Below are 15344 nucleotides of genomic sequence, written 5' to 3'. Positions count from 1 at the left end.
TAATTTGTGCAACAATAAACAATAGCAGTTGATGATGGGATGCTTTTCAGCATCCATTTCTTTTGTTTTAGAGTTATTAAAGTGAAGGCAATCTGATTTTTTAAATCCTATATGTCTGATGTTTTTAATAAAACAGTTTCCGGAAGAAGTCCAATTCCCCCGCCCACCACCGCCACACAATTTTTGTATTTAATCTTGCATTTTTACATTTTTCATTTGAAATTAGAAACATATTTTAAAATATTTCAACATTTTTGGTTTTTATTCCTCCTATGCACCCAAACATTGATACCTGTTTTTTTTTAATTTAATATTTCATATCTCCCTTTACATTGCCTGCAGCTCTTCCTCAAGGTGTTTCTTTGTTATTGTGTTGTTATTGTTATTGCAAGGACAGCACATTTTCTAAATCTATAAAGAATGTTTTCTGTGTGACCATTTGAAGAATGTAATCCCATTGTAACTCGGCCAGCAACCAGCATTTGAATTCATGCATTATTTTATTTTATTATTTTGTTTTATTTCAATGTGAGAAATGTTTGCTGAAGAAAGAACTATGACAGGTACCAACTGGGTATTGCTTCTGACATGACTGATGACAAACAATAGAAATATCCCTCCCAGATTTTCTGCTATGCTGTGGCTCTCTTAAATTACATTTGGGACTTCTTTATTAAATGATCCTTGGAGCCTGATTGTTCCCTGATGTCTAGTTGCAGCATGACAGGAACCATATTGCCATGTACTTTTAAAGGCAGCAGCCATGCTATTATCCTCCACAATATTGCTTATTTTATATAATGACTTTATTTTAATTATTAGAATTTTGTTTTTGCTTTTTTAAATCCTGGAGACCTATTCTTGAGTTTTTAAATTTTTAAAAAATATATAATAGCCTGTAAGGCTATGAATTCATACCTCTTATGTAGTACAGAAAACTTCTTGTGGAAGAAGCTTTAGTTTTAACTATGGGAATTAAACAGGGGTGTCAAACTGCCAGCCCGCAGGCTGGATGCATCACACAAAACTGCACCGACCACCATTGCTGGCAATGGGAAGAAAGTCGCCATGTGTTGCAACATGTCACATGACATTGCGAGTCTGACACAATATATGTCCACTATATTTAATTGCCTTTCATTTCAACTTTACATGCTTATAAAATCAATTATTGAGTTCTATCAGAATATATTGATGCACTTGATAAAATAAAAAAGTAGGAAAAATTACATATCTCATTAAAAAGGCCAATGTCAAAAAAAATCAGGAATCTGGTATCACCTTTTCTGACCAACCAATTTTATTAAAAGACATAACCTTTTATGAACTGCAATTCAATTTATCAGAAATATAAGGGCCAGTGTATAGATGAAGAGGTGGTCTTTTCAGACATTTGGGAACAATTGACTTGCTGGCTTACATAACTACATGCCATGTGATTTCTTGTTACTGAGTTTGATGCAAAGGTTCTGAAAGCATTTGGTTGTTTCCTTCCAGTTATCCAACCTTATTTTCCTGTCAATGCTTGATACATACTGTATATCTCTACCCATATCTATGTAACTAAAATTACTTGGTTTTACTTTTACTGCTTACCTAGATAGTAACAACATTTATTATTCTTGAGCTAGGACAGTCTGTGACATATGTCTTATGCTGATTTACACAAAAAAGGCAAATTATAGGTATGCTTTATTACACATATTTTTACAATTGGGTTCTTACTAGCATTATGAATTGATTGATGATGTATGATCTATATATAGAATTCTCTTTTAGTTCCTGGAGAGATAATTACCTGACATTTCGTTCTTCAAAACTACATCTTGTCACCTCCTATAAAGAATGGAATTTGTCTTCTATAAAATGCAAAGTTGAAAGAGAATGTTTACATCCGTTTGATTCAGGTTGATCTTCCTTTTTACTTTTACTTTTTTGTTCTTCTTATTGCTCTTTTCAGGTTTTGTCAGCACAGGGATTCAAGCAATTTTACTTTAGAAGCATTCCATTTCATTTTGCATTATTTTTATAGGTTTATTTTAAAAAATGTGTGTGCGAAATTCTACAGATTTTTCTGTCTGAAGAAGATGTAATGTGATATATTTTAATTCTATAATCAAGGGGTTTTCATCAGATTTGTGGAACATTTTTAAATTCATGAACATGGTTGGCCATAGTTATTTTTTTAATTCTATATATCTTCAAAGAATTAGTTTCATATTGGTTCTGCTTTGAGTACTTAGATGATTACAGAGAATATGTTTAATTACTTCAGAAATAGCATGTTCTTTCTCCTACAGACTCTATTCCTTTTTTTAATATGTTTTCTTTTATATTAAAATATGTATTTCCATTAGTACTGTGTTGACATAGTATTTTTAAATGTTTGAATTTCAGCATTTGGTATTTGGTATTTTTGTTTTAATGACATATTAATGGTTGTTTTTATGTATTTTATGTCTGAATCCTTTGCAAGTATAGTAATATAGAAACCATGTGTGTGTTTGTGTGTGTGTGTTATCTGTGTGTATTTTACAAACCTATCCAAGCCTTTATGTATTTTTTTTGTACAAGTTTTATTATTTTTTTAATTTTACAGTCAGGTATTTATGAAGCAATACAGTGGTTGGGTAATCAAAAGTAAACAATAGCAAATAACAAATTATTTGTAAATAGCTCAAGTTACATCAATAAAAAATTCCTCTCTGATTCCCTTAGTTATAACATAATCAAATTAATACATTTCTAATTGTGACAGAATCAATTAGAAGAATTTTCAATATATTTTCATTTATTCATATCCATGTCCTGTTTTTAAGTTTTACCTAATTGCGATAGAATATTCTAGAATAGCCTATAATATATAAAAGAAAACTAAATTTTCGGATAACCCACATTTCCCTATTTCATTAAAAAGTAATTATGTATGTTCATCTGTTTTGTATTTGTGTGTATGTGTGTGTTTATTCTAAATAAATAAATAAATCCAAGTTTAAAAGAAAGAAATCTTGATTAAGTTTTGTTATGTACTACAGAAATAAGTGTAGTTTTAACAGAATAACAAAGTTGGAAGGGACCTGGGAGGTCTTCTAGTCCAACCATCCTGCTCAAGCAGGAGACCTTATACCATATCAGACAAATCATTGTTCAATAGTTACTAGTTAGCATTCAGAGAAACCTAGTGAGGTTGGGAGTGACCCTGAAGCCCAAGATTCCTGTTGGCTAAGCGAGAGATTTGTTCAGTGAATTTTGCCCCACCTTATAACCTTTCTTGCCACAGTTGATAAATGAATCACTGCAGTTATGAAATTAGTGACATGGTTTTTAAGTGAATCTGGCTTCCCCATGACTTTGTTTGTCAGAAGGATCACATAATCCCCTGGATATTTCAACCATCATAAATATGAATCAATTGCCAAGTATCTGGATTTTGATCAAGAAGGCCGGGTCTTTGGGTCAGACATAACAAGCGCAGTCGCACAATATTTGATGTGCACAGAAAAAGAGTGGACCCTCCACATGTGGCAACTTTAAACCCTGATGGTTTTACAAGTGTTCCTCAATAACAATTAGTGGATGTGTATGCCATAATAAAAGAAATAACTCCTATTCCCTGCTCCACTTTGACTTGTTAGGTGGAGAGCGGAATGTTCCTAGTCAGGCTGGGCCCGTCCATGTAATGAATAAAGGTATCAATAAATATTCCTTTCTTTCTATTCCTGTCCCCCCACTTCATCTCACATCCTTTTCCCAAGACATCACCTTGAAGAAAACTCATTTCTGCATGCAGCCAAAAAAGGTTGATTTTTTTTTCCATACAGAAGTACAACCAAGATGTAGCCCCCTCCCCATATATTTTGTGCCAAAGTACGGTCTCTCTTATAGGGGTTGCTCTAGGTAGTCCTTAACTTATTGCTCCCATAGTGATTTTTTGGAGTTACAACGGCACTGAAAAAAGTGACATGATTATTTTCACACTTATGGCTGTTGCAGCATCCCCCATGGTCACAGGATCAAAATTTGGATGCTTGGCAACTGGCTCATATTTATGACAGTTGCAGGGATTATGTGATCCTCTTTTGTGATCTTCTGACAAGCCAAACCAATGGGGAAGCCAGAGTCACTTAACAACCATGTTACTAACTTAACAACTGCAGTGATTACTTTAACAATTGTGTCAAGAAAGGTCATGAAAAGAGGTGAAACTCACTAAACAATTGTCTTGCTTAGCAGTGAAAATTTTGGGCTCAGTTGTAGTTGTTAAGTGGAGGATTTCCTGTATGTATTTATATATTTCCTTTCTCCAGAAAACATGGTTGAAAGGTGCCTCTTCCTCTTTAAAAATTTTAAGAATATTATCTAGGATAATTTATTTTCTCTTTCAAAAGGACTTACAAACCATCATTTCTATAATAATATTTATGTTCTTTAAACCCACAGTTTGCCTGCAATTTGCTCATGTTCTCAAAAGACTTTCTATTTGTATACTTTTAAATTAATGCAGCCAGGTAGTGTCTGCATTTTATTCAGAAAGTTTACAGATAAAATCTGGAAACTATAAAAATGATTTTTCCCATCCAGTCTACCAGGATCTCCTTGCCTATTAATCCAGCTAATCACATTAGAAAAGCATGTTTGCTCAAACAATAGGAAAGCACATTGTAATGTAAAAAAGTGAGAACAGCACTCTTATGCATAGACAAAGAAAAAATTAAACAATAACAAGTTATCTATATATGCATTCTATTTCCAAATATAGAAATAGAAATCCAATGTAGTGAACAGTAAATAAATTAGTGTTATTCCATAACTTAGAGAAAGTAAATTAGAACTGCTGAGAAAGTAAATCTGGGCAAAATTGTTTGAAATTCCAATAAATACTGTATGTTTTATACCAGTTCTATGATACAGGCTATTCTTGATTCAACTTTAGATAGAATAGAGATGCAATCCATAAATATAATGTGCTTTACATTCATGATGGACTTTGGATTTTTTCCCCCTATTATTTTGTAGGAAAAAGAAAAATTTCTTTTCCAAAGTTGGTGATAAAGTTACTAGTCTTTCCAGAGAAGGTGATTATTTTAAATGTTTCAAATATTACCTGTAGTATTATATTAAAGCCTGTAGTTTTATAGTAAAAACTTGATTTAACATTCTGTTGAAAATGTGACCATTACTGCCAAATACATTATTAGCATGTGTTTGTCTTTTCCTTAATAATATAATTATTAAAGTGATATAAATTGTACGGTTTATACTATCACATCATAATACAAATAAAGTATAAATTGATACAAATAACATTCCAGTCATAGTATTATAGTAGAAACTGTCAGAAATCAATTTTGATTCACATTGTTTCAGACACAACAGACTACAAAATTCAGATAACTTTTTTATGTGGAATTTATTAAACTGAGGTCTAATAAATGGATGATTTACTGTACTCAACAATATTTAATATATTATTTGTTGATCTCGCATGTTCTATGACTTTCCTGGCAAAGCACATTATATATATGACCCATTTTAACAAAACATGCTATTTTTAAATCACATTGGAAGTTCCTCAAACTTTTCTTTAAGTAAAGATATTTTAATTTACCATTTAGTCAAATCATATAAAACTCTTTTGATAGAAGAATACATTGGAGCAACTATAGCAGTTCCTTACATGTTATATAGAACAAGCATCTAGAATCTCTGTCTTCTTGTTAAAGCAGCCTGCTTTTTGAAAATAAAAACATATATTGGTTCCAGTGATCAGACATCTTTACTTTCAAAAAAAAGTCCTCAAGACTCTGATGCCTTTTAAATTGAATCTCTGTTAGTATGCATCCAGAAAAACATGACTAGGATCACTTAGCACTTTTTTTTTCCAGAAAATATACTTGACTTAACCTAACCATGCTTTCAAATATAGAAATACAACATTAGCAGATAATAATAGAAAAAATACTTTCCATAGTAGTAATGTCCAATAGCCTTAAAATTAGGATTATGGATATCAGAGAAAAACTATCTCTCATTTCAAATCTTTACAAGAAAATGACATTCACTTAAAATCAGGGTCATCTGAATTAATGCTTCTCCTGAAAGATTTCCCACTTACAGTTTTAACTAAACATTCATAAATACGACTTACATTGCATGATTACCGTAGTTTGTCAGTAAATGTAATACTATAAGTGAACAGATCCTACACATTAAATCTTGTTCATGTAGATTCCTTTAGTTTAGGGAGTTTTACTGAATGTAATATAAAGCAAATAGATTAGACATATTAAAATAAATTAATGCAAATATATTAAATATGTCTGAACTTCAGTCTGTTCATTGTCATTCTTTTATAATTAGCTTAAATAGCCCACTTAGCTGAAAGTTCAAACATTGTTAATGCTTTAGATGAGCATTAAATATTATTAAATATATATACAAAAGAACAAATGTTTCTAAAAGTGCCATTGAAATGTTATCTAGAACTTCATAAAACTCTTAAGCTGTATGTTATGTAGTTATTTGTATGCATATCACACATATACAGGAGAGATACAGGAGAGATGTATATATTATTTTATTCAAATTAACGAGCAATGAATTAAAATTTACTGGGTATGGAACTTTGTTAGTTTCTGGCATTTGTTTGAAAAATATTGAATCCTTTATTTTTTATTATTATTTTCAAGTACATTATTTTGCAATGCTTTTTCTAGCATCAGTTTTAATTGTGTGGTTAGATTATTACTTAGATTTACTACGTAATCCATAATGTTCTATCATAAACATTTCAGATTTAGTTACATTTTCATTGCCTGAAATGGTATTTAAAAACTATGGAACAAAGTTCACAATTATCCAGTCAAGTTCTCTTTACCCTGCAGTTGGCCTGAGAGAATTATACTGTATGCATTAATTCCACAATTAATTCTTTGGAGGTCAACATTTAGCATTGAATACAAGGTGCTATGCATTATTATGAATGTTGGCATTGTGATGTCATTTCATTTATTTGGAATGTTCCAGAGAAGCTTGGTATGAATTATGATCTTAACTCCTAGAATATTGTAAGTATGCCATTGCCTGACATGCTCATGTTTCCTATTTTAGACCTGACTGATCTTCAGATAACATATGGAGGTAGAAGTAATTGGAAAATTGGCAGACCTGTCATGAAACCTTACTAGATGGGACAAAAATACGATGCTGTAGCACATAAGTGTCTTTGAAGTTAAATTTATTGTCTTTTATCATTGGCGAAGAAAACATAACTGATCTTCAAAAAAAATGACACAGTTCTTTATCATTGGCAGATGCTATTGAAAAGTAAATTTTATACATAATGGTATTTGACCAGTATCTGGAAATATATCTAATATTATATCTTCATTTAATATTTTACCAGGTTCATCTCAATTTTTTCAAAGCCAAATGAAATGACTTGATTATAATTTCATTATTGCATTTTATTATTTACCTGGTAGGGCGGCATGCTTATTTTAAATGTTAGCATTTTCATTTAGTTAAATGGAAAATTATAAATATATTGTAGATATTGGTTTTTCTGCCTACCTCAACTAGTAGCAGCTTGAATGAATGAGTGGTAATTAGATTTTATATTTTAATTAATACTTCTTTGTTAAAAAAATACATCTACATTTAAAGTGCCTATTGTTCTACTTTTATCTTCATCCTGATTCTCCCTTGGTAATAATATTAGTAATAATAAATAATCTTAGATTACCAAAAAATCTACTGGATTTTTAAAAATCCATTTTATTCTGGTATCAAGCTTATTTGAATGTGAGCATCTTGACTACTTGATGAATAATCTTCACCAGAACAAAGGGGTAGTTAAAATTATTTTTTGCTGTATACTTATGATTTTCTTTTGGATCAACTTTATGGATATTAGGTGACACAATATTGCTCTGATAATTCATGAAGATTCCAAGGGCAGATGTTACTGTTTAACACTACGACAATTAAACATTACTGTTTTAACACTACGACAATTTTATCTATGAGTTGCAGAAGATTTAGCTTGTTGCTTGTTCTTCCTAAAATCCACATGAAACCTTAGGTGTCATGGAGTACATGTTAGCAATACTTTTTTTATTTGATAGAGATAGTTTTTCAATACTTTTCCCATAATGATTTCATTCATTCAGTTATGAAAAATAAAGAACAAATATGAATTAGCTCTTTTTGGCCCTTGGCTAGTTAGAGTGGTAAAGTGTCATCTCTTTCTGGAAAGCTATCCAACAGTCTTCTTAATGATTATCCTTTGTCTTGTAGGTATGGTAGGTCAGAAGAGCTTCCCTTGGGTCACTGTGACCTCTAAAGCTTGAAATTTTGAAGAGAAAACCATTTATATTTCCTTGGTGTTTGGCTAGGCAGAAGCTTTTGTGATGGTGGGCATCTTGGGATTTTGTGATGTTACTTGAGATTTTTAGAACCTATTTATTCTGAAGATAGCGTAGGGTTATCTATGAGATTTGCTCTGCCACTTGTAGCATATTTCCTACCTCTCCTGAGTGATTTGAGCTGCCAGGGATGGGAGGGAATGAGGCTATTAAAAGTACTAGTAAATGCGTCTTTGAGATAGGGACTGATGTTTCCAGCTCTGAAAAAAGCAACAGTTCACCTTCTCAAAGAGGTCATTACTTGATCCAGTTACTGTAAACAATTCACCTTTCTGAGGAAATTTGTTAAGGTAATGTGACAACAATTACAAATAACTTTAGATGAAGCAAATTATCCCTTCCTGTCTGGGTTCATGTCTGGTCCTGAGACCAGGGGGGAAAAAGGTTCTTGTGATGGGCTTCCAGCAGTTTTTAGATGGGGAAGACACCTTTCCTTGTACTGTTTGATGTGTTAGCAATATTCAGTACCATCAACCATTTTTAGATCATTTGTTGCAGATTAAAGTCCTGGTGCTGCAGTAGTTTTACATTGTTCTGAATATTCAATCCCCATTCACATTGGTAAGAAAGAAGAGGACAAATGGAGTGTCCCAAGACTTGAATCTCTCCCCTGTCTTGTTTAATATCTGTATGCAACAACTGGCAGAGACCCAGTTCAGAATAAAATATCGATGACCGAAGATACTCAGCTTTAAAATCTGTGGAGCTTAAAGGAATTGCTGTGGAAGTGCCTGGAAATTGTGAAGGAAGTGTCAGAAAGCCATGGCAATGAGTTGAAGGGAATATTCAGGAGCTGTCATAGATAACAAGGAGAGAAGCATCCATTAACCAGAGAAAGGAGGTAACATTAAAAAGCTAGTGAGCCTGGGGCATCCCTGATAACAGAGAGGGAAGGTAAAACAAGCAGACATGCAAGAATTATTTTCTGTAATCAATCTCAAATATGGTATAGTTCTAGTCTTCCTGTAGAGTCAGTTTCCAAATTTGTTCTGTTTTGTCTGACTGACAAGAAGGGATGGAACAATTGTAAGATGAATCCCAACAGGACCAAAATCTTCTGAATCCCAACTAGCTCTGCTTTTAGTGGTAAATGGTGTGCTTTTACCCCTGAAAAAGCTGGTGCATAATTTTGGGGTCCTATTGGATTTATAGTTCCTGCTAGATCAGCAGTTGGAGATCATATCCAAGAAGGATTTGTCCAGTTTTGCTATTATGCCATTTTTCTTAGCTCAGTAAGTACTGGCAATATAAATGTTTGTTTGAATTATTGCCGTTCAGTCTACAAAGGGCTGGCTTGGTTGCCAATAGGAATTTCAGTCCAATACACGAGTTGATTATTACCTATAATATGTATATTACTAAAACTCTCATTGTTATGATCTTTCACTGGGCAAAATATTGCATCATGGGGCAATAGTTTTTGAACCAAGGTACCTCAGATGGGTTAAGTTACAGAATATGGCCAAAATCCAGGATTCGTGACTGCCAAGACAGTAAAATGTGGGGAACTTGTGACTGCTTCAGTGCTGCTGTGATCATATCACCTTCATTTTCAACATTCCATAACAATTTCCCAGCCAGTCTCAAAATCCCTCATTCCCTCCCCCACCCAGTAGCAAGGAATTGGATCATCATGTGGCTTTTAAGAAGCAACAACTTTAAGATACATAAATAAAGACTTGGATATTTTTATTGTTTTATGTAACCTGTCTCTGGCACACAAACATGCACATGGATCTAAATCCCATCTTTTTAAGAACTCATGCATACACTGTACTTCATCCCCTTATATTTCTTCATAACAACCCCATGAAGTAGGTAGGACTGAAAGTTATCAAGTGAGCTACATTAACCACTATATATTTGTCCTTGCCCATCCTATTTCACTATTCAACTGCTTCCTCCTCTGAAAGTTCAGCTGCCAGACATCAGGTACACTGGTCTTACCCTCATCCTAAGGATGTTGAGATCTATTTCTAAATGACCTCTAACCGCTTCCTACAACTCAATAGAGAAATTGGGAGGAATTCTAAATTGTTCTGAGGTAAGAGCAACAATATACAACATTGTGGTAAATAGAAATTAAAATCAAATCAAATTCTCAGCATAATTATGCTGTATGGAAAAAGACAGGACACTACAGTCAAGAGATGGCATCAAATGTCCTCGAGATGTAGCAGGGAGGAGAGATGAAGAACAGGATGAAATGACTGCACATCTCCAAAATCACAAGAAAAATAAGGAATGAAGAGACAAGAAAAAAAATGGAGGAAAAGAAAGAATGAATATATATCACCAATAACTACTGAAAGAGTTCCTGAACACAACAATACCCACTTTCAACAACAATACCCACCTTCAACAACAAAACCTCAATAGAGAAAGAACAAAGTAAAATGCATGGCTTGCATGATGTTGGTGCCAGGGCCAATGTCTGCCCTCACTGTCATGCATTCTTATTTCCTGGAGAAACCACCAATTTCTGCTGTATGAAGGGAAAGATCATGATAGGCCATTTTAAACCTCTACCTTATGAACTTCTTAATTTATACAACAATGATGAACCTATTGCAAACAAGTTCAGGAAGAACATCAGACTATACAACTGCCTCTTTTGGTGCCAAAGAACTTCTTCCAATGAAGAACGGATGGAATCCTTCTGAGATTACTCAAGGGCAAATCCATCATAACATTGGACATTTAATGCCAAGCTCCAGCCAGCAAGACAGATTTATTTCAATGTATTCAATGATACTCAAAACAGAGTAGAATTGAAAATTGGTATATTCCATAATGATGGAATGAGATTGTTGAATTATTGAAGACGCTGTACATTGTGTCCCTTTGACTTGCAAAAGAACAAATTTGAGACATGCCAGAGGCTTCCACCATCATTGATCCTGACCAGAAATTAGCATTTGAACATGAGAGATTTAATGCACAAATTGGCAATCATTCTTATACTAAACAACATTGAAATTAAATTGGGATCACAGCACATTGTTGATAGATGAGGAGATAGTTTGCAAATAAAATCCCATTGCTGCTATGACAGCTTTCATCTTGGAGATGATGGCTAGTATGACAACAAGAAAATAATGGCTATGTATTATGCATATTGAATAAGGAACCATGAGAATGAGCTTAATAATCTTCTAAGAGGAGGACATCTATTCCAAAAATATGTGGTTAATATGGCTGCTAAGATTAAATGTGAAAAGCTGAGTTACATCCAAATGAATCAAGCAACCTTCAGATCAACAGCAGACAAAGCCTTTACTGATACATTGAATAGTGTGACTGATTTTAGGATCCTTGGAAGGTGCCTCATCCTCTTTTCAACATTTCTTGGTGAATCAAGATATATAATGGAACAATATCAGATGTAATTATGTACTGTATCTACATAATACTTTATTTTTCATTATGATTCAAACTATCTAGAAATATGACAGCATCTTTTTTAATTAGCAGCCAAATGATCAGCTAAATTTAACCACAATAATATTTAGTGATATTTTTGGTTTCACTTTAGGGTTCATTCTGAGTTATGTGTAACCAGCTTTCTCACTCTTGCTTGAAAAGGAGAGGTATAAATCTTCACACGGTTCTAAAAATCTTTTCAACCTTTTCACCCATTGTACCACTTTTAGGATATGGCAACATCCGAGTACCACCAGTCGCCTAGCAAGGTGTCGAAAACTTGATGACCAAAAAAAAAAGGAAAAAAGTGATGAAGTACAGGTAGTCCTCAACTTACAACAGTTCGCTTAGTGACTGTTCAAAGTTAAAGAGGCACTGAAAAAAGTGGCCCCCAAGCCACAGCCGAGCAAGACACCTACCTGCCTGCCTGGCGGCGCTCTTCCTCCTGCCCGAGGTTTTCATTGTTGTGAGCATTTCTGTTGAGGATTGGCAGCGGGGGGGTGTTTGGTTTTTATTCCCCCCGTCTGCTGGGTGGTTGCAGCAGGTTTTGGTCACTTCACATGGCCCTGGGACACTGTGACCATCATAAATATGAATCAGTGCTGCAACATTCCAGCTAATCATCGATTCTTCTGGCTCAGCAGAAGCACCAGGATCAGCACCAAGCTCCAGCTGGAGCTGATCCTGGCACTTCCACTGAGCCCTGACAGCCACGAAGAAGCAATGATCCTGGCACTTCCACTGAGCCTTGACAGCCATGAAGAAGCAATGACCTGGTGCTTCCACTGAGCCCTGCAGCTCCAGCCGTCTCTCGCTCAGGCTTCTTCAGTGCTGCCACCAATTCAGCTAATTCCCCTCCCCCGCTACCACTTTTATAGGATGGTCACGTACCACCTGCCAGGTGCCAATGTACCACAGGTGGTACCCATACCACCGGTTGAAAAGCCCTGCTAAAAATCATCAGGTTTCTTCAGTTTATTAGTAAAATTCTCAGAACCATCATTCCTATCCCATAATTATGCATCATCTAGTCAAGGTCAAGTCCTTTATTTTAATTACAATGGCAGCAGGGGCAGAAAGTTTGCCATTATATTTTACTGAAAACCCTAGAAGCCTTTGAGCTTCAGGATAGGATTGAGCACTCAGTCCTGTGCAAGTCCTGACCTTTGACATTTCTTTGCTGTTGCCACAGGGGCTCCCAACAGCTCAAGTGAGAGCATTTTGCTTGGAATATTAGGCCTATATGTTTCTGTTTACATCTCTTGCTGAAGTTATTAATAAAGTTTGAGATCACCTTATGTACTGATGTGATCATTGTCCTGGATCTTCAAAGAACCAGTTGTTTGACACCTAGACACTGCCTGATACTTGGAAAAATAGTAGGGCTGAATTGATTACTAAAGTATTTCCTTGTTAGGTTTCTTCATCTTTGAAAAACAAAATATAACATTACAGGAATCCACATGTAGAAGCTATTAGCTATTTCTCCCATTTATACTCTCACTTCAAAGTTTTCTATACTCCTGTTTCTACCCTATCTGAGGAGGCCTGAAGCTTTTCTGTTAGATTTGCTCTTCTTGTATGTCTGTGTGTTTGATTTGTACACTATAATTTAGACCGATGTTATAGTCTTCATATATTTCTTGAATCAGAATGACAGAAAAGAGAAATTTAGTGGCTTTCAAGTGTGGCACACATCTTAAGCATGGGTGGATAGAGTTAAAAGAAACTTACAGAAATTATACTTTAAATATTCATTGTTCTTGCATAAAATGTTAATTCTAAAAAGAATGCAACTTGGTGTTCCTGAATTTAGAGCTACTATTGAACAGAAATTGAATAAGAATTAGTACATGTATTATGATCAATAGACACTCAAGTTGATGATGCCATTACAATCTCCTCCTGCTCCTGTAGATTTCAGGTGATGAATTCACTTCTTTTGATGTACGCAAACAGTAGGCATCACATTGTTTGGAACAAGGTGGCAAAAACTTATCAAACTACTCTCTGTAATAAGGAACTGAAATAATCCATAAACAAATTAACCAGGAATTCATGTGACTCCTCTCCAGCATATATCTGATTTTCTTAAGAACACTTAGTGCTTGCAGCTTAGAATATTTTTCATGCTGTTCGAGTAGTGAACTTCTTAGAATTGAATGGTGTTCTTTTGCAGGCCCTGATAAATTGTTAACTCATTCAGAACATTAGAATTTACCCTGGATAGTAACATCTTGTAAGTTTCTTGGCAATGACAGTTACATTTTTCATGAAGGGAAAAATAGTTTAGGTGTACTAAACTATGTTATCTTCACTCCTTTAAGATATTTTAGCAGGATTTTTGTGTGTTTTTTCATAATTAATGTATGTTTTTTTATCTTGGTTTTATCTTTTTTATTGATGTATTATTTTAAGGAAATTTTATTATTGCAGGTAGCTTTGGGATTATAAAGATGAAAAATATATAGTTATTCAGTGATAGTATACTGCATGCACAAGGACTAGGAGACATGCTCACTTGTCTTAAAATCACATAAAATATTTCAATATTTTGTTTTACAGGAGGATGAAAATGAACCTGAAGGAAAACATCCCTCTCAAGAGATAAACATGGAACAGAAAAATTCCAAAAAATAGAAATATCATTCCTCTTTGAAACATGTTTTCAAAAAATTAAATGTAATTCCTCTTTTAAATGTGTTAAGTAGTATAAAAGTGATTAATGTGTCTCGTTGTAAAAATTATAGAACATTCCCAATAAAAGACATTGGAAATTAAAATGTATCTTACTCTGAAGAATTGTTTAAATGACTCTTAATAATATTTATGATTAAGAAATCATGAATTTTTTATTTCTCTCTCTCATACACACACACACAATATAAAAGCATTAGAATTATGTGCAGTATAATCTTTGTCATTTTTTGAGATACAAATTTATTGAAATTCTTCATTGTGTTATTTAAGGTAAATGGTGAAAGACTCAGTAGCATTCAGAATGTATCCAATATCCCACAGCATTTCTATGTAGTTAGTGATTAATTTTGGTAGTTACAAATTTTAATAATTAGGTAACTATATATGACTTTTTCTGAATTAAAGAATTGTAAACATTTCACATTATTTTAAAAATAAAATAGAATTCTTTGTAAAGTTGCATCCCATCTGAGTAATTCATGTATTTAACAAACCATGTTGGGTTAGCTCAAAATAAAAATTCAGCTGTTGTTTGTTAAATGATAGTTTATAGCTTTATATTTGCTTAATAAAGCATAACTCAAACTAATGAAAGGTAAAGGTAATGTGTAAATCTAAATTATTTTCTCAGCTTGAATTGAATTTTCATTGTGGATGTTCATGTAACATTTCCCCTCTGTTCCTTTCAGGTCATATTTTACCTAGCATCTGTTTTCACTTCTGGATAGAAAATGTATCTTTTAATCCAGCATTATTATTACTGACCTAAGAAATTTGCAAAACACTTGGAGGCTT

At 33.6% G+C, this 15344-nt stretch overlaps 1 protein-coding gene across 8 annotated transcripts in view; it reads left to right on the top strand.

Annotated features, from left to right (window-relative positions):
- The window catches only part of PHF14 (PHD finger protein 14), a 162452-nt gene extending 147372 nt beyond the window's left edge, over window positions 1-15080 (top strand). For 3 of the 8 annotated variants that reach the window (XR_014028514.1, XR_014028515.1, XR_014028516.1), the window contains 3 exons: window positions 1780-1907; window positions 5017-5075; window positions 7111-7142. Coding sequence is in view for 3 of the 8 variants with exons in the window: in XM_081344065.1 (XP_081200191.1) it covers window positions 14415-14489 (75 nt within the window). In the remaining 5 variants the exon portion in view is untranslated. Of the gene's footprint in view, window positions 1-1779; window positions 1908-5016; window positions 5076-7110; window positions 7143-14414 lie in introns of those variants that run through there. The other 5 variants (XM_081344065.1, XM_081344063.1, XM_081344066.1 and 2 more) reach the window with 4 other exon arrangements.
- Window positions 15081-15344: the final 264 nt, after the last annotated feature.

The sequence above is a fragment of the Vipera berus genome (assembly GCF_964194415.1).
Source record: "Vipera berus genome assembly, chromosome: Z".
NCBI lineage: Eukaryota > Metazoa > Chordata > Lepidosauria > Squamata > Viperidae > Vipera > Vipera berus.
Note: the sequence above shows the minus strand (reverse complement) of the source record. Positions and strands in the feature narration are given on the sequence as shown.